The following is a 23,098-nucleotide window of genomic DNA, read 5'->3' on the forward strand; positions in this document are numbered from 1 at the left end:
TGAAGATTTTAAGCTCTCCCTCAAATTTGAATGAGAGCTCTGCTGGATAAAGAATTCTTGGCCTGCAATTTTTCTCTTTCAGAATTTTAAATATGTCATACCACTACTTTCTTGCCTCCATGGTGGCTGCTGTGTAGTCAGTACTTGATCTTTTGTTTCCCTTGTATGTGGTGAATCACTTCTCTCTTGCTGCTTTCAGAACTTGCTCCTTCTCTTCAGCATTTAACAATCTTTATCAGACTATGTCTTGGAGTGGGTTTATTTGGATTTATTCTATTTGAAGTTTGTTGGGCATCTATGATTTGTGTATTTATGTTGTTTAGAAGGATTCGGAAGTTCTTCCCAATGTCTTTGAATACTCTTCCTAGTCCTTTACCCTTCTCTTCACCTTCTGGAACACCAATGATTCTTATATTTGTGCAATGATAAGATTATAGAGACTATAGTAGATATAATCAAATATAGCCAGTAAGAATATGGTAGAAGTACTGAGAACAAGCTTAGTTAGTCTCTTAAAATGCACATATGTATACCCTAATCCTCAGAAAATTCTAAAATACAGAAGAATACAAATGTATTGTTTCATTTATTGTTAGAACAATTACATCTTCACATATATAGCATCTGGAAACTCCACTGTATACTCCTGAAAGAATGACAGGTATAAAAGCAAATAATGTCCTAATATTATTATGAAAATAATGTTGACTTTGTGGATGCCTTGAGAGGGTCTTGGGGATCCTGTGGTGTCTATCTGCAGACCATACTTTGAGAACTGATTTGTGAATGTTCAAATATTGAATATTGTATGTTTAGAATATGTAAGATTCTATGTTAGTTACTGGAAAATAATTAAGACATGCTTAGTGCTCAAGAAACTCAATTTGTATCTTAAAGTAATATTCAATTAATTGACCAAGTCAGTATGGTGGTACCATATGTTCTGGAAGGTCAAGAGCTTTCCACCAGGGACCCTTACAGTAGAAAACGTACCCACTCAGATCATTCTGTAAGTATCCTCCCATGAAATCTTATCTCAGAGTTTGTTCTACATATCCTCCTTTCTTCTCTTTCTCTTTCTACATTGGTCCATTAGTTTAATATTCTTCCATTTTCTTCTTCTTTGACAACTCTGCCTCTTTCCATAGAAGGTAAAAACGTGTTCCAAGTGTCTTTATTGTCCATGCTGCGCAGAGATGTGGGAGATAACAACACTTCTCACTGTTTTTGAATTCTCATACTGACTCTCGGAACTTGTGTTCACTATGGTTTTTGTGTCATTGTCATGAAATGAACTTTATAGTTTCTCCTTCATAGAAGAAAGAGACTTGGTGAAATTTAAGTACAGTCTATTCTAATATTCTAATATTTCTAATATTAGAAAGTATTTTCCAATGTTTCAATTTAAATAAGTCCACATTCATGGTTATCCTTTAGGTATTTTTTTATCCTTTAAGTTTTGAATGTTCCATATCCAGTGCTGAAGATTCATTCATTCATCAATTATTAATTGAATATGTACTATATATGCATTGTCCTCATTAATAATAGCAATTTTTTTAGAAACTTTCTTTATTAAAGTATAATATATATAAACTCAAATCATATGAACTGTTCAATGAACAAATGAACACAGTGAATAAACTGGTGTAATTACCAGCCAGGTCAGGAAATGGAACACTGTCAATACCCTTAAAGCATCCCCTTTTCATGCTTCTCTGCAATCACTCCTCTGTGCCTCTTCTCCAAAAATAACCATTATCTTGACTTTTAACACCATAAATTAATTTTCCTATTTTTAATTTTAAAGATAAATAGAATCATTTCCAGTGTCAGATTTCTTTTAGTCAACATTATGTTTGTGAAATTCATCCATAATTGCTCATTTTAATTGTATAGTATTCTGTTATATGAATGTACTATAACTTATTCATTCTATTCTTGATGAATATTTAGTTTTTTCCAGTGTTTTTTAAATTTAATTTTTAAAATTAAGGTAAAGCTTATATAAAATGCATGGATTTTAAATGTACATGAAACTTGAATAATGCATTTACATGTAAACACAATCCCAATTAACATAGAGCCCATTTCCCTTCTGTACCTTATCAGTCAATTTCCCCTACATTAGAGGCAACCAGTGTTCTGATTTTGATCCTCACAGTTTTGCCCAATATAGAACTTCATGTAAATGGCTTTATACATATGAATTTTATTTATGTTGGCTTTATTCACTTAGCATTAAGTTTCTGAGATTCATCTTTGATGTAGTTCATTCCTTTTTGTTGCTGAGTAGTATTCCGTTTTATGACTATATCACAATTTGTTTATTCATTCATCTGTTGATGAACATTTGTGGTGTTCTTAGTTTTTTGTTAATATGTATAAAGCTACTATGAACATTCTTATTCAAGTCTTTTTCTGCATATATGTTTTTACTTTTTGTAAGTGTAATATTTGGGTGATAGAGTAAAGTAGATATTTAACTTTCTAGAAAATTGCCAAATTGTTTTCCAAAGTGGTGGAGCCATTTTACACTCTCATCAGAACTATTTGAGCATTCCAGCTGCTCCATATTCTCACCAATATTTGGTATTGTCAGTCTTTAAAATTTTAGCCATTACTTGGGTAATGGCTTGGGTATGTGTGGAATCTCAATATGGTTTTATTAGCAGTTGCTTGATTACAAATGATTACTAATTGTATATATTTATTGGACATCTGGATATCTTATGAAGTACCTTATGAAGTGTGTTCCCTGTTTTTCTATTAGGATGATTATATTTTCTTCCTGATTTATAGGAATGCTATATATCCTACATACATGCCCTTTTTGGGTTATATACATTATAAATAACCTCTTCCACTCCATGGCTTTTCTTTTTACTCTACTAATGGTGTCTTTTAGTGAACAGTTTTAATTTTAAATTAATCCACTTTATCAGTCTTTCCCTTTGTGGACAGTACATTTGTGTCTATTAAAATATCTTTTCTCACTTCAAGATCAGAAATAATAATTGTAGCAATAATAATATATTTGTAGTTTTTGTTACAATTTATAATATGCTTCCATCAGACTATAAGCTCCGTATCAGAAGTTTTGTTATTTTATGTGAATGGGGTCCCCACTTGGAATTGTACCATGTGAAAGCCCTACCATGGACCATGTCTGTTTTGATCACAAGGCTATTCTCAGTTCTAGGAGAGAGCAAATTGTAAGATTTTTACCATTGAGAAGGAATAGAGGGAAGATTCCCTGTTTCATAAAAAAAGAGGAAAAGTAAAGAAAACAATTGATATTCTCATGATATTATACTAATATTAAAAGATAAAAAAGGCACTATAGGATTGTTGATACTGTACTAATATTAAAAGATACTAAAAAAGACACTATAAGATTGTTAAGTATGTCGAAGTTGAACAGCCCCATCAGTAGAGGAACTAATATAGGTCAAATTCCGAAAGCACTGTCATGCTTTTTCCCAAAAATATTTCTAAAGCATGAGTTGAGAAAGTTACTAAAAATGTCCTTATTTTAATATTAAACAATTGAGAGAATTGCAGTAAGTATAGTTGCATGGTCTTCAAGGACTCAGAGAGAAAGAAAGAAATGAAGGAGGGAAGGAAGGGAAGAAGGGAGGGAGGGAGGAATGAAGGAAAGGAAGGATGGAGGGAGGGAAGGAAGGGATGAAGGAAGGAAGGGCAGGAGAGAGGGAGGAAGACACATGCAGGGGCAATGAATTATTTTTCTCCCATGGTTCAAAGGCTAAGATATAAAGGTATGACTGCTGCCTGTAAGTGGGGATAATAATTATCTCTCAGGATTTTTAAATGAGATCACCTGGCAGCACACTTTGACCATATAACTTTCAATAACTAAAGAAGTACTACAGTACTCACTAATGACACAATATTGCAGCATGCTATCTAATCCTTAGTAAATGTGTGAAAATGGGAGAAATTTAGTTCTTATAGTACATGATATTAATTTGTTGATCAATTAATGTTTTTTTTATGAATTTCAATAGTGCCATTAGAATTGGTGAACTTTCTTTGCACATAGAGGAGGTCTGGTTTATATTTGGAGGCCAGGCAGAAATATAGACGTTAATATTGTTGTGGACATCTGGTATGTTTATGTACCTAGTAGCTGTGTCTTCTCTCCTTCTGGCAATAGGGGAGGTATGGCCACCAGCTGGGCCAGTCCGAGTTCTTCCCTAGATTGTAAGAGGAGCTGGCAGAAAAGAGGTCCTTTTTCTCTGTGGTGAAGTTGTGGGGTGTGGCGTGGAGCTGGCTTCCGAAGGCCTGCGCACAGAAATTGCTGGAGACAATGTAACCTATGCTCAGTAAAAAGCATTGAGTACTCAGCTGTTGATAAGATCTTACTGTCTATGGGGCCTCTTTTGGCTTACATTAGTTCAAATTATGTCTTTGTCTCTTGCAACCAAGAGAATCCTGATAAATATAAAAATTAATAACTTGTAGAATATTTAAGACAACTTTGGGTTGTTTACATTATTTTTATAAGTGCTCTGTTATGGACCTCTGCTTTAAATAATTTTGGAAGAATTATGTTATCTGTCATTTATAGCTTTTATTTTAATTTGAAAAGCTAATTTAGAAATATCAAGATTCTTCTTCACATTAAGGTAGAATACATAAACACATAGTTTTTAGGTACTATTTTGTAGCTTTCCATAGTAGCAGTATGTTGCATCTTTTATCATTAAGTGTCTTTAGTAGAGTAACAGTAGCATACTTAAATATTGTAAGTTTTATGAGGAATAGCATTTAGATGAATACAGAGTTTTCAGCTGAATTTCAGTCTGGCTTTCCTTCATGGAAATAGGGTAATTGTAGGAATTCCCCATGCACAGCACAATAATTTGAAAGATAGACCATTTAAAAGAAGAGTTTTTATATTACACTGCAGTGTTGAAATGGAAAAACGTTGGTCTTCATGGATCCAAATGATGTGAGCCCTAGACATCCAGGGAGAAGCAAAGATTTGAGAGCTTGTCATATTGATTTTGAAAGCTAAGGTAGAAAAATAGTTTCTGTCTTGGCAGAAACTTATTTCAGTCATCTCAAACAATAAGTAATATTACTGATTATTGTTATTTTTAAAAGTTTTTTTGAAGTATAATTTACATTTTGTAAGATTCACCAGTTTTGAGTACAAATTATTTTTAGTAAATTTACATAGTTATGCAACCCATTACCACAATCCAATTTTAGAACATTTCTTTAACCCTAAAAAGATCCCTTATGAATGGTATTGGGGAAAAAATATAATCAAAGCAAACTGAAGTCTATGGTCAACAGTAACATTGTAATATGCTTCCATTAAATGTAACAAAGGCAACATACTAAAGCTAAATGTCTGTGAGTGGGGGATATAAGGGAGGGGTATGGGATTCTTGGTAGTGGTGGTGTTGTCTGACCTTACTATTACATTGTATTGCATGATATTTTATTTTTCTTTTTATGATCTTTTTTATTATTCTTAAAAAAATTTTTTTTCATAGTAATCAATAGCTCAAAAGCTGATTGTGGTGATAAATGCACAACTATATGATGATACCGTGAACAATTGATTGTACACTGTGGATGATGTATGGTATGTGAATATATCTCTATAAAATTGTAGGAAAAACTGTAAATAGGGATAATAGTGCTAGAGAAAATATGGAGGGAGGAATGTACCTATTTACTGTTGGTGGGGAGGTAGAATGGTATAGCCTATCTGGAGCACAGTGTGGTGGTTCCACAAGAAACTAAGTATGTGGGTGCACAAGGTCCTGCAACCCTATTATGGGGTATATACTTGGAAGATCTGAGAGGAGGAACGTGAATGGACATTTGCACACTGGTGTTTGTGGAGGCAGTATTCATCATTTGCAAAGGGTGGAGGTGGCCTGATGAACAGAGTGGTGAACTGTGGTGTAAGCATCCAGTGGAATATTGAGCAACTGTGAGAAGGAGTGAAGCTGTGAAACATGCAACGAGGTGAATGAATCCTGTAGATAGCATTTTGAGTGAAGTATGCCAGAAACGAAAAGATAAACATTATAATGCTTCACCAATATGGACTAACTATAATGTGTAAACTCAGAATTGAATCTTAGAGCACAGCTTATCAGAGGAATGCTTATTGTAATGGCCCCTAGATTGTAAGCTCTTACAACAGTCACATCTATTCCTGAATTGTAATGGCTATCTTCAGATTCTGAGATGCTGATCCCTTTGTGTGTAACCTGGTCGGTTTCTAGAACTTTGGGTATCTGTGTGACACCTGAAACTCAGAGCTAGAGCTTGGCAGATATGAATGTCAGTGGTGGCACATACAGCAACTCTTAAAAAAAAGTTGAAAAAGAGTTCAGACTTCAGTTGGAGATATGAATGAAGTAGATCTGGTTAGGACTAGGAAAAATCAGGCCAAAGGGTAAAGCATGATTCTGACTATATATTGAGGTTTCGGCTTCCATAAGGGACCAAGGGAGGAGATGTTTGTTTGGTGCAGGATCTATATTTTCTGTACTACACTAAATAATTTAACTTATATGGTCAGTTTATTCAAACACCATAATTACATGGAACTTTGAATAGGAAGTGAGATCTGATAGGTTTGTACAACTTAGTGTGAAATGGCGATACATCCCAGAGTAATTTGGGCAGAGAATAAAAATATATATGCAGGGCCCCCCTGGGGAGATGAAAGAAAATAAGGAAATGTTGGACTTCTCCACCTGGGTTGTTGTTGATGTTCTCACAGACATTGAGGACTGACAGTTTGTTATGTGGAGCCCTCTATCTTGGGACTTCCCCTTATGAAGCTTGTTACTGCAAAAGAGAGGCTAAACCTGCTTATAATTGTGCCTAAGAGTCTCCCCCTGAGTACCTCTTTGTTGCTCAGATGTGGCCTCTCTCTCTCTAGCTAAGCCAGCTCAGCAGATGAACTCACTGCCCTCCCCACTACATGGGACCTGACTCCCAGGAGTGTAAATCTCCCTGGCAATGCAGGATATGATTCCCGGGGATGAGCCTGGACCTTGTATTGTGGGATTGAGAACATATTCTTGACCAAAAGGGGGAGGTGAAATGAAACAAAGTTTCAGTGGCTGAGAGATTTCAAATGAGATCACTCTGGTGGACATTCTTATGTACCATATAGATATCCCTTTTTAGGTTTTAGTGTATTGTAATAGCTAGAACTAAATACCTCAAACAATCAAACTGCAATGATTGTATAACTATGTAGCTTACATGGGGTGACAGTGTGATTGTGAAAACCTTGTGGATCATACTCCCTTTGTCCAGTGTATGGATGGATGAGTAGAAAAATGGGGACAAAAACTAAATGAAAAATAGAGTGGGATGGGGGGATGATTTGGGTGTTCTTTTTTACTTTTATTTTTTATTTCTAGTTTTACTATTTCTAGTGTAAGGAAAATGTTCAAAAATAGATTGGGGTGATGAATATGCACAACTATATGATGGTACTATGAATAGTTGATTGTACTCCATGGATTATTGTATGGATGTGAATATATCTTAATAAAACTGAATTTATATAAAGAAAAAAGATCCCTCATGTCTTTTGCACTCACCATTTCCACCTCTATCCCCAGAAAACCACTAATCTACTTTATGTCTCTCTATACTTACCTTTTTTGGACAGTTCATGTAAATGAGATCAGACAATATGTTTGTGTGTGTGTGTGTATGTGTGTGTGTGTGTGTGTGTGTGTCTGACTTTTTTACTGAACATAATGCTTTTGAAGTTCATCCATATTGTAGTATGTATCAGTATCTTATTCCTTTTTATTGCAGACTAGTATTCTATTGTATGAATATGCCACATTTTGTTTATCCATTCATGAGCTGAGAGACTTTTAGGTTGTTTCCAGTTTGGGATATTATGAATAATGCTTTTATGAACATGCACACACAAGTCTTTGCATGGACATATGTTTTACTTTCTCCTGGGTAGATCCTAGGAGTGGAATTGCAGGTTTATGTGGTAAATTTATGGTATGCTTTTTAAGAAACTGTCCAGTTGTTTCCAAAGAGTTTTATCATTTTACATTCCCCCCAACAATGTGTGAGAATTTCTGTTTCTCCATATCCTCACCAACACATTATTGTCTGTCTTTGATAACTGCTGCTCTAGAGAGTGTGTGGTGGTATCTTGTCCTATTACTTGCATTTTTCTAATGGCTAATGATGTTCAGCATCTTTTCATATGTTTATTGATCATATGTATATCTTCTTTGGTGGAATATCTATTCAATTTTTTTTGCCTATTTTAAAATTGGGTTATTTGTATTCTTATTACTGATTATTTTTAATGGTTTTCTGATTTTGAACAGGTCTGATATGGCGCATGAGCAGAATAGGTAGGAAATCTGTCAAATGTGTTGCAATATCTATGCAACTGAAAAAGGGGGCAGTATTTAAACATTTTTTGGTTTTGTTTTGTTGTTACATAACCAAAGAAAGCAGTGGTGACAAGTGGTAAAATTTTGTAGAAATTTTTAGAAATTTAGGAGTGCGTGGAGACCACTATGTAAAGACTGAAAAGACTGCAATTGCCAGTATGCATCATCATGGTCAAGAAGAGCAGGAGTCCATGTTATTCTCTGCAGGAAGCAATCTTGGAGAGATACCAGCACATATCCCCAACTGTCTTAACCTACAGACACTGATTAGTAAATACATGCTACTTATACCATATCTTGAAGAATGTTCTTGGGTGTTATTTGGCTTGTAATTTAGTGATTCGTAAAGAAAATTATAGAGAAACTTTTAAGTTACTTATCACCATTAAATGATGATCATGAAATGCTTTACTAATACAGGCCATGCTATGTAAAATAGCATGTTTTAGTTATGTTCATTTCATTTCTAACACCAGGTTATGGGTTGGAAACACTTTTGCTCTTCTTCCTTGGATTACTCCTCCTACAATTTTTTCATTCTCTATCCTTGTCTCTGTCATGTTTTCCTAAATTATTCCTACATCATCCCCAGCTCTCTGGAGGTGAGCTATAGGGATTTAATAAACTGTAGAATTTCAGATCTGAGAGGGTCTTTAAAATTCAGATTTTTATAGATGCATCAGTATAACCTCTGGATGTTTGATTCTTTAGGTCAGAGATGGGGCCTAGAATGCATTTTTATGAGTAGAGCATCAGGTGATTCTTAGGATCACAAAAGTTTGGGAAGTATTGGTGTGGTGGAAAGAGTAGATCTTTGGAATCAGATGGACCTGGGTTCTAGTCACAGCTCATTTAACTGCCAGCTGTGTGTTTTGGGCACATTAAGCCACCTCATTAAGTTTTAGTTTCTTCTAGTAACAGTGCCTATTCTCATAGGATTGTTGCGAGTATTAGAAGAATTAACACATAAAAAAGCTTGTACCTACAATACATACATGTACTGTATGTACAATACATACATAACAGATGTTACAATAAATAACATGTAATTATGTTACATTTAACAACAATGATTAGGCTAATATTTGAGCACTTTGGGGCAATGATGAAGACTCATTCTTTCCTTTCAAGAAATTTACCAATTAGAGGGGTGAGGATGAATTTTTTTACAGTGTAAGGCAATAAGTTACATCAAATAGGTTCAGAGCCATTTTTTGCAGAAAGGAAATGACATGAACAGACATTGCTAGAGTAGGAGTGTGGGGTGAGTCTGAGTTAGAGAATGGTGGGAACTAGGAACCAAGAAGACCAGAAGCAGGAAATGATAAAACATCTTCAGAAAATAGTGAACGATCCCATTGGTCTCTTCCATGTTGCAAACTTGCAGTAGCATCAGGAAATGAGGATGGAAAGAAAGGTTGGGGGACTTTTCATGATGGTGGGTTTTGAGAGAAGATTTAAAGAGTTTGACTTTTGTTTCTCACTAAAGATTTTGAACGGGAGAATGACAGTAAAAATGTACTTTCCTCTTCTAAAGAATGTACTTTATTAGATTAGCCTGGTAATAGTGTAAGAGTAAGAATTGATTCAGGGAGAAAAAGTAGGCTTTCAATAGTAATAGTAATTATATAGCAATTAAAAAATAAGGCTTCGAACTAGGTGATAACAGTGGGAATCTACATCTCAAAACGAGTTGAAGATGCTTAAGAGACTTCTGAAAGATGCTGCATATAATTCCTATTGGCCAGGCGAATAAAAAAAAAAAATGCCCATACTAAAGATTTTCTTCAGGGCATGTTTTTTATATCGGCAGCTCTTAACTTTGTGAGAACCTGGAAGTTGATAGCGATGAGGAAGGCTGAAAGACCAGAGGAGGCACCCAGGTGGAAGGTCCTGGGAGAGCTCACCGCAGCCCGAAGGGGCGTGAGTAGGGGCGGGGATGCGGGCGGAGGTGAGCGGCAGCTCTGGGGTATCGCGAGAGTTGGGCGGGCAGAGCAATCGCAGCAGTCAATTGCCCCACCCTCTCCGGAGGAGCCGCTGGCCCTGGACTCTCCAAATTCTGAGCTCTCATCATGGCGGCGCCGGCTGCGGCGGCCGTCGGGGGGCCACAGCCGCCCCAGCCCGAGCTGTCCGCGTCGGGGCTGGCCCTGGACAAGGCGGCCACTGCTGCGCACCTGAAGGAGGCCCTCAGTCGGCCGGACAACCGGGCGGGTGCTGAGGAACTGCAAGCGCTGCTGGAGCGGGTGCTGAGCGCCGAGCGGCCACTGGCCGCGGCTGCGGGCGGCGAGGAGGCGGCGGCGGCCGGCGGCGGAGGCAGTCCGGGAGCGGCCGAGGAGGAGGCCCTGGAGTGGTGTAAGTGCCTTCTGGCGGGCGGCGGCGGCTACGACGAGTTCTGCGCGGCGGTGCGGGCCTACGACCCCGCGGCGCTCTGCGGCCTGGTGTGGACAGCCAACTTCGTGGCCTACCGCTGCCGGACGTGCGGCATCTCTCCCTGCATGTCGTTGTGCGCCGAGTGCTTCCACCAGGGTGACCACACCGGGCACGACTTCAACATGTTCCGCAGCCAGGCCGGGGGTGCCTGTGACTGCGGGGACAGCAACGTGATGCGGGAGAGTGGGTGAGTGGAGCCCTTCCCCCCCGGGCAAGACGACCCCGGGGCGGCGGGCATCGGGCATCGGGCACCGGGAGCGCTTAGACTGGGGTCCGGAGAGGCCCGGCGGGGAGTGGAGCCGACCCTGAGCTGTCAATCGAAGGGACTGGGGGAGGGTGCAGCCACATGGGGTTGGGGGTGACTGAGCTGTCAGCCGTGGAAATGGGGTGGAAGAAAGGGAGAGCGGAGAGCATATTTAGGGAACGGGGCTGTGAATTTTGGGGAAAGCCAGGGCGGGTTAGTGATAACGAGAAAAGAGCCAGTGCATATAGGAGGGGAGAGAAGAGGAAAGAATACTTGGGGAATCTGGTGTCGAGCTGTCAATTGTGTACTTGCTGGGAAAGGCTGTAAAGCTGCTTGGTTCTTGGGAAGAGACTGAGAATGTGATTTGGATTGATTGAGAGGAGGGTGGTATGGTAAACAGAATTGGGTTGCGGGATGTTGAGGGTTGGGGAGGTGGTCTTGTAACCAACTCCAGGGAAGGACATTCGAGGAAAAGGACTTCTGAACTGTCAGTGTGTCTGTCAGTATGAGGGAAGGAGCTCTTGAATTGATGGGTTGAGGGAGGAGGGAAGGGGAGGCGCCTGCATGATAAGTGACTGTTGAGCTGTCAGTGGAGTATTTGGTGTTCTGTAATGACATCTAGACTTGGGCTACTGAGCAGTCAGTTACAGAATACCCTCCATACCAGAAGAACAAACAAAACACTGAGCGAATTAGGAATCGAGTGCTAGGGCTTTTCCAGTTAAGGGCACTTTGTTCACTGTTTATGTGAACCTGTATCTGAAAGTAGACACTCAACACATGCTTTTTGGGGGAGTGATGTACCAAGATGTTGGGACTTGGGACAAAAGACATTATTTCAGAGATTGCAGTGAGTTAAAGTGTTGGTACACATAGGGTCTTAACTTGGGACATGACGTCAATGTCAGGGGAAGTCCTGGGGCAAAAAGGAAAAACAGTGAAAGATAGATTTCGGCTGTGGAGTAGTTGAAAGAACCTTAGCAAACCCAGACACTTAAGTTTCCCAATTTTCAAGTCTTATAATTAATGATAGAGTTTAATCATTTTAGAAATTGTCACTTCTTTTTTCTTCTTTGGAGTAGGTTACTGTTACTCCACAATGTTTGTACCTACTATGTGCAAACAAGGCTTCTTGGGTTAGAAATGAACAAAACATGGACCTAGACCTTAAGCTGCTTCCACAAGAGTAGAAAGTGATAAATTCCTTAAATAGTAGTCTGGGAGTTAGAGGAGGGAGAGGCAGCTTCTGTACAGAGGGAGTAAGAAGGAAGGCTTCAGAAAGGAGATATTTTGAGCTTGCTAGTAATAACAATAATTGCAGCTAACATTTGAGGGCTTAAGTTACATGTCTAACACTTTTAAAAATGCTTTTTAAAATTTAGTATTTGAATAGGTAAAATATTCATGCAGTTAAGAAAGCAAAAATGTATAATAAAAAGATAAACATTTTAACGTCTTCCTCCCATCCTCTTTCCATCTTACCAGTTCCTTCCCACTGTTATTAGTTTATCTTAGTGCAAATACAAGCAAGGATGAATATGTATTCTAATTTTTAAATCTTTTTTTAACATGAGGTAAATACTATATGCACTATTCTACATCTTGCATTTTTAAATTTAGAGATCTTTCCATATCAATAAATTCCAAATCAGTATGTCAGTGTTCTTATTCTATTTTTTAAAAATAGAATTTTATGTCATGAAGTTGTGATTATTTAATCATCTCTTTTGATGGAACTTTGAGTTTCCAGTATGAAATAAAAAACCTGGTGTACCTGTCTTTTCACGCCTGCACAAGAATAGCTCAAAGGAGGGATTTCCAGATTGCCATCCATAAGGCTTAGTGTATGAGATTGCCTGATTTCCACATCCTCATCAACGGTGTGTTATTAAAACTTTGGATTTTTACTGGTCTGTGTTTGAAAGGAAGTGGTCTAATTTAACTGCTTCATTTGATTTAATGCATTTAATTTTCAACATCTCTAAGATTGTTTCTGTTATTATCCCCATTGTACAGAAGAGGAAAGTGGGACACAGAGTTTTAAAAACTTGCCTAAGATTACACAGGTAGTAAGTTAAGCATGCTGGCTCCAGACCCTAACTGCTCAACCATTTCTACTACGGCCTCCACTAAATATCATTCTTACTGGTACTTCTGTTCAATATCATGTTTTGTTTTTTTAAAAAATATACCATTCTTGTTTGGGCCTGTGTTTCTTTTACTCCTTCTTCCCTCCCTCCCTCCCTCCCTCCTTCCCTCCCTCTCTCCCTCCCATCTTAATTTATGAGGGATATCAAAACACAGAAGTTGGAGCAATCCTTTACTGATTCTTAGACATTTTTATTCCTTGGAACGGTTTAGCAGAGCTACATTAGTTCTTCCCTGACTTTTGAAGCACAGTGGTAATTTCCAAGTTGATTTGGATGAAGTGCAAATCTGATCTCTAATTGTGATGCTTTAGTGCAGGAGCAATAATATATCAGTGAGTTTCTTTGAAGGTACTCATGTAGGTTCAGGGGGTCTGGGCTCTAGATAGTCCATATCCTAATCTAATGGCATTTGCCTTTACCTACATCTCCTAGATTCTTATCCCCCCCCCCCCAGCCTGACAATCCTTTATGAGTAGATATGGAGTATTTAAAGATTTATTTTCTCTATCTGAAACACAGAACTACTGCCTGTGTCAGAAGTTGCCATGTACAATTTCATAAAAGGTAAAATTGTTGGATAGAATAATTCTGGGCTAAACATCTAAACTGCTGCTTCAAGAGATGTAAAGTGATATTGGGCAACAGTGTAGGTTAGAAGGCTGCTTCTGGTACCTTTTCAGAACTGAAAATTATCACCAAATTATAGCAGCGTTCTTGCTGGGCAAAGCTAGACTACCCTGGCATGGACAGGATATATTTAATTTTTCTGTTTTTTGATATTTAAAAAAATTCCTTTGGGTTACTAAATATTGAAGATGGATTGATTTGGGGATTGTTGTTCTAAAGCCATAGAAATTCGTAAATCTCACTGTTTTGTCAATTTTTTTCTTTAAAAATTGTGATAACAAGTAAAACAAAATTTTCCATTTTAACCACTTTGGGGTGTACAATTTAGTGGCATTAATTACTTTTACAGTGTTGTGCCACCATCACCACCTTCCATTACTAAAGCCTTTTCATCACCCCAAACAGAAACTTTTTACCCATTAAGCAGTAGCTCCCCAGTCCCCCTTTCCCCAGCCCAGGTAACCTCTGATTTACGTTCTGTCTCTTTGAATTTCCTTATTCTACATAGTTCATGTAAGTGGAATCATACAGTATTTGTTCTTTTGTGTCTGGTTTGTTTCGTTTAGTATATTTTCAAGGTTCATTCATGCTGTAGCATGTATCAGAACTTCATTCCTTTTTATGGCTGAATAGTATTTCATTGTATGGATATACTACATTTTGTTTATCCATTCATCTGTCAGTGGACATTTGAGTTGTTTCCACCTTTTGGCTATTGTGTGTACAGTCAATTCATAAGGAAGGATGCTATCTTTCTCTCTATTCCTAGTAAAAGAGAATCCATTACAATCTTTATTAGAATTTAAATTTCAAATTTGTAATTACAAAAACATGGGGTGGGTAGAAATTTTTGATTTAGTAATATTGATCTAATCCAGTATGATGATATTAGCAGATATATATACCAAAGGAAGAGAACAACTGAGGATTCATTTGTGGGGTGAGATCACAAAGGCTACTGTAGAACCTCTGTATTAATAACTGTATGTTTAATGACTTAGATTGCCATTAGTGAGTCATTGTCACAAATGATTGATAGGTGGATGAACTGAAAAAAAACATGCAGTGGAAAATCATAAATAATGTCTGACTGGCTGACTTTGGGCTCTGTTGGTATACTACACAGAGATTGGGATTTTAAGCATTTCATTCTCAAATTTTGATGCAACCAGAGGATGACCATTTTCATGCCCAATACTGTACTATAGATATTTTGCCTCCTTTTCAGTTCTTCCTCCCTAGATTCTAAGCTGCTTAAAAAATGGGAACCTCATATTGCTATTAGTCAGAGGCCAGCATGGTCTCTTGCACTTAGTAGGTGCTCAGTAAATGTCAAATTAAATTGGATAAAAATAGTAGCTGTTATACCTGAAAAGTTGCCCTAAGATTACTACATTAATTATTAAATCCATGGCAGCTTTTTTCAGAGTACTTCAGGGATAATTTTCTTTCTTTTTTTTCATTTCAAAATACATTTAGATTATAACATAGAAATAAGCAGATAAAGGAAAAAGTAAAGGTTCCTCCTTCTTCCATCACATTTCTCAGTTAGAGATTTCCCTTACTTTCTTTTGAGTTTAGTTAGGCATTTAAAAAATGTTAGTTACAATTTTATCCAGCATTTCTAGATGCTATGTTGTAGAAAGTTTCTTAGGTTATTTGCTTTTCAGCAATGCCAGAAATGGAAGCAGTGAATGTCTGATTGAATAGTGTTTATACTCTTCTGTGCCTTGCCCTTTTCCTTTGACAATTTTTATTGGACACAGTTTCATATTTATACATATAGAACTGTTTCATTTTGTTTTTAAAGTGAACAGTATTCTGTTGCTTTTTTTTTCTGTAATTTATGCAGTCAGGTCCCTACTGATGAACATTTAAATTGTTTCCATTCTTGGGCTACTGTGAACATTGATGCAGTCAGTATCCTTGTATATACTTTGTGTATATGTGTGAGGATTAATTCCAGAAATTATATCTTGGCTAAAGGAAGTGTACATTTTAAACTTTGATAGAATCTTCCAAATAAATTGCTTTAATTTATACTCCCACCAACAGTGTATGAAAGAGTTTGATTCCCCACATCCTGGCTAGTATATATTGTGTTTTCAAAGTTCTTGATCTTTGTTAATAACATTAGTGAAAAATGGTATCTTATGTTTCACCTATCTGCCGACCCCTGCACCCCCACCCCAAACTGGAGTATTTTGAAACAAATCTCAGATATCCTACAATTTTATTTATAAATATTTGAGTATGTATCTCAATAAAAAGATTTGGATTCTTTAAAAAGACATAACAACAGTGCCATTACCACACCTACAATATTCACAATTGTTCCTTAATGTCATCAAATATTCAGTGAATGTTCAGATTTTCCCAGTTGTCTCATAAATGATTACTTAGTGTTGATTTGTTAGAATCAGGATCAAACAGGGTTCTCTTATTGTACTTCGTTATCTCTTTCTTTCCTCTCCATTTTTTTAGGTAAAAAAAATTTTTTTCAACACTCCCTCTTCTCTCTTTCCCCCCATCCCCTGGTAATCCCTGATCTACTTTCTAGCTCTGTGAATTTGCTGTTTCTAGTCATCTCTTATAAATGATATCATGTAATACTTGTCTTCATATCCTTTGCTTATTTCACTAAGCATAATGTTTCCATGTTGCAGCATATCTCATAACTTCATTCTTTCTTTTTTTTTTTTTTGATGAATTTTAAGACATTTATTTTATTTTACATACATTTATGGATTATAATTCTCATAACATACCATAACAGTGTGCATATCCCAAATAGTTGATTTGGTTAATGGTCATTCCAATTTGTCAATGAAATATAAGGTGTTGGTAATGCATCACAAACCATGGAACATCCAAAATGATTATTTCTTCCAATTTTTAGGTGAACGTCAACTTTGCCTCCTCGTTCATTCATTCATTTATTAATTCAACAAATATATATTGACTTTCTACTATTTGTTAGGCTTAACCTGACAAAAAAAAATATTTCCCTTTTGGAAAGTGAGTCATAGCTCTTTGATAGCCACTTCTTTCATTCATCCATTTAGAGTCAAAGTTTGAAGGGATGGAAATGGATTTATTCATAGCTTTGGGAACAGAATTCTGGACACAGGGATCACTCAGCTGAAAAACACTAGATTGGATAAAGAAAAAGTCTATTTAAATGAAATGGGTTTCAATGGTAGATAGCCTTCATTGAATACTTACTATGGGTCAGGCACTGTGTTAAAGGCTTTGCACGCATTATGCCCTTTAATCTTTCTTTCTTTTTTTTTTTTTATCTTCATTTTATTGAGATATATTCACATACCACGCAGTCATACAAAACAAATCGTACTTTCAGTTGTTTACAGTACCATTACATAGTGGTACATTCATCACCCAAATCAATCCCTGACACCTTCATTAGCACACACACAAAAATAACAAGAATAATAATTAGAGTGAAAAAGAGCAATTGAAGTAAAAAAGAACACTGGGTACCTTTGTCTGTTTGTTTCCTTCCCCTATTTTTCTACTCATCCATCCATAAACTAGACAAAGTGGAGTGTGGTCCTTATGGCTTTCCCAATCCCATTGTCACCCCTCATAAGCTACATTTTTATACAACTGTCTTCGAGATTCATGGGTTCTGGGTTGTAGTTTGATAGTTTCAGGTATCCACCACCAGCTACCCCAATTCTTTAGAACCTAAAAAGGGTTGTCTAAATTGTGCGTAAGAGTGCCCACCAGAGTGACCTCTCGGCTCCTTTTGGAATCTCTCTGCCACTGAAGCTTATTTCATTTCCTTTCACATCCCCCTTTTGGTCAAGAAGATGTTCTCTGTCCCACGATGCCAGGTCTACATTCCTCCCCGGGAGTCATATTCCACGTTGCCAGGGAGATTCACTCCCCTGGGTGTCTGATCCCACGTAGGGGGGAGGGCAGTGATTTCACCTTTCAAGTTGGCTTAGCTAGAGAGACAGGGCCACATCTGAGCAACAAAGAGGCATTCGGGAGGAGGCTCTTAGGCACAACCATAGGGAGGCCTAGCCTCTCCTTTGCAGCAACCGTCTTCCTAAGGGTAAACTTCATTCTTTCTTACAGCTGGATAATATTCCATTGTGTGTTTGTACCATATTTTGTTTATACATTCATTTGTTGATGGTCACTTGGGTTGTTTCCAGCTTTTGGCTGTTGTGAAAAATGCTGCTGCAAATATTGGTTTACAAATATCTGTTTGAGATCTTGTTTTTGTTTTCTTCACGTATATACACAGAAATGGAATTGTGGGTCATATGTTAATTCTGTACTTAACTTTTTGAGGAACCCCCATGTTGCGTTCTGCAGTGGCTGCACCTTTCCCACCAAGAATGCATAGAGTTCCAATTTCTCTCTCTCTTTCTGTTTTAATAATAGCCATCCTTGTGGATGTGAAGTGACAGGTATTTAATCATGGTTTGATTTGCATTTCCCTAATGACTAATGGTGTTGAGCATCTTTTCATGTGCTTATTGGCCATTTATGTATCTTCTTTGGAGAATTGACTATTCAAGCCATTTGCCCATTTTTAAATTGGGTTGTTTGTCTTTTTGTTGCATTGTAAAAGTTCTTTATATATTCTAGATATTAAGCCTTTATAAATAAATGTTTTGCAACTATTTTCTCCAGTTTTGTGGTTGCTTTTCACTTTCTTGATAATTTCCTTTTATGCACAAGAGTTTTAAATTTTAATGATGTCCTCTCATTTATCTGTTTTTCTTTTGTTATTTGTGCTTTGGATGTAAAGTCTGAGAAACCATTGCCTAACAAACATCTTGAAGTTGGTTTCATATGTTTCCTTCTAGGAATTTTGTAGTTCTGGATCTTACGTTTAGGTCTTTGATCCATTTTGAATTGATTTTTGTATATAGTGTGAGGTAAGGGTCCATCACCATTCTTTTGCATATGGACATTCAGTTTTCTCAGCACTACTTGTTGAAGAGATTATTCTTTCCTAACTGAGTGGACTTGGCACCCTTGTCAAAAATCAGTTGGCCATAGGTGTGAGGGCCTGTTTCTGAATTCTCAATTCGATCCCATCAGTCTGTAGGTCTGTCCTTGAGTACCATGCTGTTTTGTTACTGTGGCTTTGTAATAAGTTTTAAGATTGGGAAGTGTGAGTCCTCCAACTTTGTTTGTCTTTTCAAGATGGCTTTGGCTATTGTTCTGGTTTGCCAATGCTGCCAGAATGCCAAACACCAGAAATGGATTGGCTTTTATAAAAGGGAGTTTATTTGCTTACAGAGTTACAGTCTTAAGGTCATAAAATGTCCATCAACAAAGGGTACCTTCACTGGAGGATGGCCAATAGCTTCTGGAAAACCTCTGTCAAAGATAACAGCCTTTTGGGGGACATAATACATCCAAACCAGCACAGCTATTCAGTACCCCTTACCCTTCCATATGTATTTGATGATTGGCTTTTCCATTTCTGCAAAGAAGGCTGTTAGGGGTATTGAATCTGTAAATCACTTTGGATAGAATAGACATTTTAACAATATTTAGTCTTCCAGTCCTTGAATATGGACTGTCCTTCCATTTGATTATGTCTTCTTTGATTTCTTTTAGTAGCATTTTGTAGTTTTCTATGTACAAGTCCTTCACATTTGGTTAAATTTAGCCCTAGATATTTGATTCTTTTAGTTTCTATTGTAAATGGAATTTTTCTTATTGTATTCTTCTGATTGTTCATTGCTTGTGTATAGAAACACTACTGATTTTTGGATGTTGATCTTGTACCCAGCCATTTTCCTCAATTCACTTATTAGTTCCAGGGGCTTTGTTGTGGATTTTTCAGGATTTTCTGAATATAGGATCCTGTCATTTACAAATAGGGAAAATTTTACTACTTCTTTCCAATTTGGATACCTTTATTTTTTTCTCTTGCCTAATGTCTCTGGCTAGAACTTCCAGTACAATGTTGCACAACAGTGGTGACGATGGGTATTTTGTCTTGTTTCTGATCTTAAAGGGAAAGCTTTCAGTCTTATACCAATGAGTATTATGTTTGTTGTGGGTTTTTCATTTATGCCTTTTATCATGTTGAGGAAGTTTCCTTCTACACCTAGTTTTCTATGTGTTTTTATCAAGAAAGGATGCTGGATTTTGTCAAATGCTTCTCTGCATCAATTGCAATGATCATGTGGTTTTTCTTGTTTTGAACTTGGAATAAGTCCTGCTCAGTCGTGGTGTGTAGTTCTTTTAATGTGCTATTCAATTGAGTTTGTTAGTATTTTGTTGAGGAATTTTGCGTTTATGTTCATAAGCAGTATGGACCTTATGGTATCTTTATCTGGATTTGGTATGATGTTGGCCTCATTTAATGAGTTAGAGAGTGCTCTGTCCTCTAAATTTTTTTTTTTTTTGAAGAAATTGAGCAGGATTGATGTTAATTCTTCTTAGAATGTTTGATAAAATTTACCTTGAAGTCATTTTATCCTGGGCTTTTCTTTGTTGAGGGGTTTTTAATTACTGATTCAGTGTCTTTAGAAGTTTGTTTAGTGGTTTGTTGAGATCTTCAATTCCTTCTTTTTTCTTTTATCATTTTTATTGAGATATATTCACATGCCATATGATCATCCAAAGTGTAGATTGATTTGTTCACAGTACCACTATATAGTTGTGCATCCATCTCCACAATTAATTTAATTTGTAGACCCTAATGCTTCCCCAGGTGGGGAATTTTAATATTTTCACATTTTCACTCAGTCCCTCAAGGGGGCTTTGCAGATACATTTTTATTCTCTGCCCAGATTACTCTAGGATGTATTGGGGCTTCAAACTAACCTGTACAAACCAACAAGATTTCATTCCCTATTCAAAGATCCATGTAATTATGGTGTTTGAATAAAGTGACCATACAAGTTAAATTATATAGTGTGCTATAGAAAATATAGATTTTGTGCAAAATAAACATCTCTTCCTTTGGTCTCACAAAGAAGTTGAGATTTTAAAACACCATTCTTGGTATAATGACATAGCTATGCATTCACCACCACAATATATATAAGAACATTTCCTTTTCTTCCTCAAAGAAAGAAGAAGAGGAGAAAAAAGAAACAGAAAAAAAAGATGAGTGAAAAAAGAAAAAGACAAAATAAAAATAAAAGAGAAATAAAATGGTTAGAAAACAACATCAATACCAAGAATCCCATACCCATCCCTTATGTGCCCCTCTTACAGACATTTATCTTTGGTATGTTATTGCCTTTGTTACAATTAATGGAAGTGTATTACATTCTTACTGTTAACTATAGACTCTAGTTTGCATTTGTTGTATTTTTTGCCCAGTACCATCCCATTTTCAACACCTTGCAAAGTTGTCATTGATTTGTTCTCCTCATGTGAAAACATTCTTTTATTTGTACAATTTTATCACAATCACACTCTAGGTTTCACCAAGTTATACAGTCCCAGTCTTTATCTTCTATCTTTCCTTCTGGTGTCATACATGCCACGAACCTTCCTCTTTCAACTACACTCATAGTCATCTTTGTTCAGTATACTTACAGTATTGTGCTACCATCACACAGTATTGTCCTGTCCCTTGCTGGATCTGTGTAATCAATCCTCTTGAACATTCTATACTCCTTCAGCATCAAATGCCCAGTCTCTACCCTCTTTCTGTCTCCTGATATCTTCATTTCTACATTATTCTCCAAACTTCTCTCTCTCATCTTTTTCTATGTGTCTGTAGCACTCTCTTTAATATTTCTTGTAGAGGAGGTCTCCTGTTCGTGAACTCTCTCAGTGTCTGTTTATCTGGGAATATTTTAAATCTCCCTCATTTTTGAAGGACAGTTTTGCTGGATATAGCATTCTTGGTTGGCAATTTTTCTCTTTCAGTATCTTGAATATATCATACCATTGCCTTCTCACCTCCATGGTTTCTGCTGAGAGATCTGCACTTAGTCTTATTGAGCTTCCCTTGTATGTGATGGATTGCTTTTCTCTTGCTGCTTTCAGAATTCTCTGTTTTGACGTTTGAAAATCTGAATAGTAAGTGTCTTGGAGTGGGTCTATTCTGTTTGGGGTATGCTGTGCTACTTGGACCTGTTATTTCATAATTTTCATACTTTTCATTGATTATTTTCTGTATTATTCTTTCTGCCCCTTTTCCTTTCTCCTCTCCTTCTGGGATATCCATTACATGTATATTTGTGTGCTTCATGTTGTCATTCACTTTCCTGATACGCTGCTCCTATTTTTCCATTCTTTTCCCTATCTGTTCTTTTGTGTGTAGGATTTCAGATGTCCTGTCCTCTAGTTCACTGATCCTTTCCTCTGCCTCTCCTAGTAGGCTGTTGTATGTCTCCACCGTGTTTTTCATCTCTTCTGTTGTGCCTTTCATTCCCATAAGTTCTTCCATTTGTTTTTTCAAGTTTATGGATTCTTCCTTATGGTCACCCATTGTCGTCTTTATATCCTTCATCTCTTTTGTCACAGTTTCTTTAAACTCATTGATTTGATTTAGAGGATTTGTTTGAACATCTTTAAGTAGTTGTTTATACTCCTGAATCTCAGTTGAGGTGTTAGTTTGTTCGTTTGGGCTATATCTTCATGTTTCCTGTTGTGGCTCGCAATTTTTTTTGCCATTTAGGCATCTAGATTGTTTTCTCTCTTTTGCCTAGGGTTTTCTTGTTGGTTGTCATTGATTTCTATCTTTTCTTTGTTTCTCTCACTGGCCAGTTGTCAGATTGGGTGTGCCCTCCAGTCCCCCCCTCCCCAAATCTCATGCCACCAATAGGAGGTAGGCACTTTACATCCCAGAAAGTTCACTGTGTGTGGTAATACAAATCTGCTGGCTTTCAGTGGTGCTCTATTTTCCACCGGCCAGCAAGACTTGGATTTGTTTTAGAGCCATGCTTTAACAGTTGGGTTGTCCGTATTTCTCCGCCCAGACAGGGCTGGGTTTCTGAACAGGGCATGTGGACCACCTCCTGTGATCCTAAGTAAGGGTCTGGAGCATCTTTTTTAAAGTGTTTTAATTCCCTTGTACCTTCTGGATTGTCCAGCAGATGGCACTGTTTGATAACTTAATCATCTCAGAAACTACTTCATCTGTTTAAAGTCAGGCAGTGTGAGTCCACCCAACATGTGTCTGTCTTGGAGAATGGTCCATGTACCCTTGAGAAAAGTGTATATTCTGCTGTTGGGTGTGAATGTTC

General features: G+C 37.2%; 1 protein-coding gene across 4 annotated transcripts in view; it reads left to right on the top strand.

Moving 5' to 3' along the window:
- Nucleotides 1-10,470: 10,470 nt before the first annotated feature.
- Nucleotides 10,471-23,098, top strand: part of UBR3 (ubiquitin protein ligase E3 component n-recognin 3) — a 364,711-nt gene continuing 352,083 nt past the window's right edge. For all 4 annotated transcript variants that reach the window (XM_037850484.1, XM_037850488.1, XM_037850485.1 and 1 more), the window contains exon 1: nucleotides 10,471-11,058. In XM_037850484.1, coding sequence (XP_037706412.1) covers nucleotides 10,514-11,058 — 545 coding nt within the window. In that variant the 5' untranslated portion in view covers nucleotides 10,471-10,513. The remainder of the gene's footprint in view (nucleotides 11,059-23,098) is intronic.

The sequence above is a fragment of the Choloepus didactylus genome, chromosome 9, assembly GCF_015220235.1.
Source record: "Choloepus didactylus isolate mChoDid1 chromosome 9, mChoDid1.pri, whole genome shotgun sequence".
NCBI lineage: Eukaryota > Metazoa > Chordata > Mammalia > Pilosa > Megalonychidae > Choloepus > Choloepus didactylus.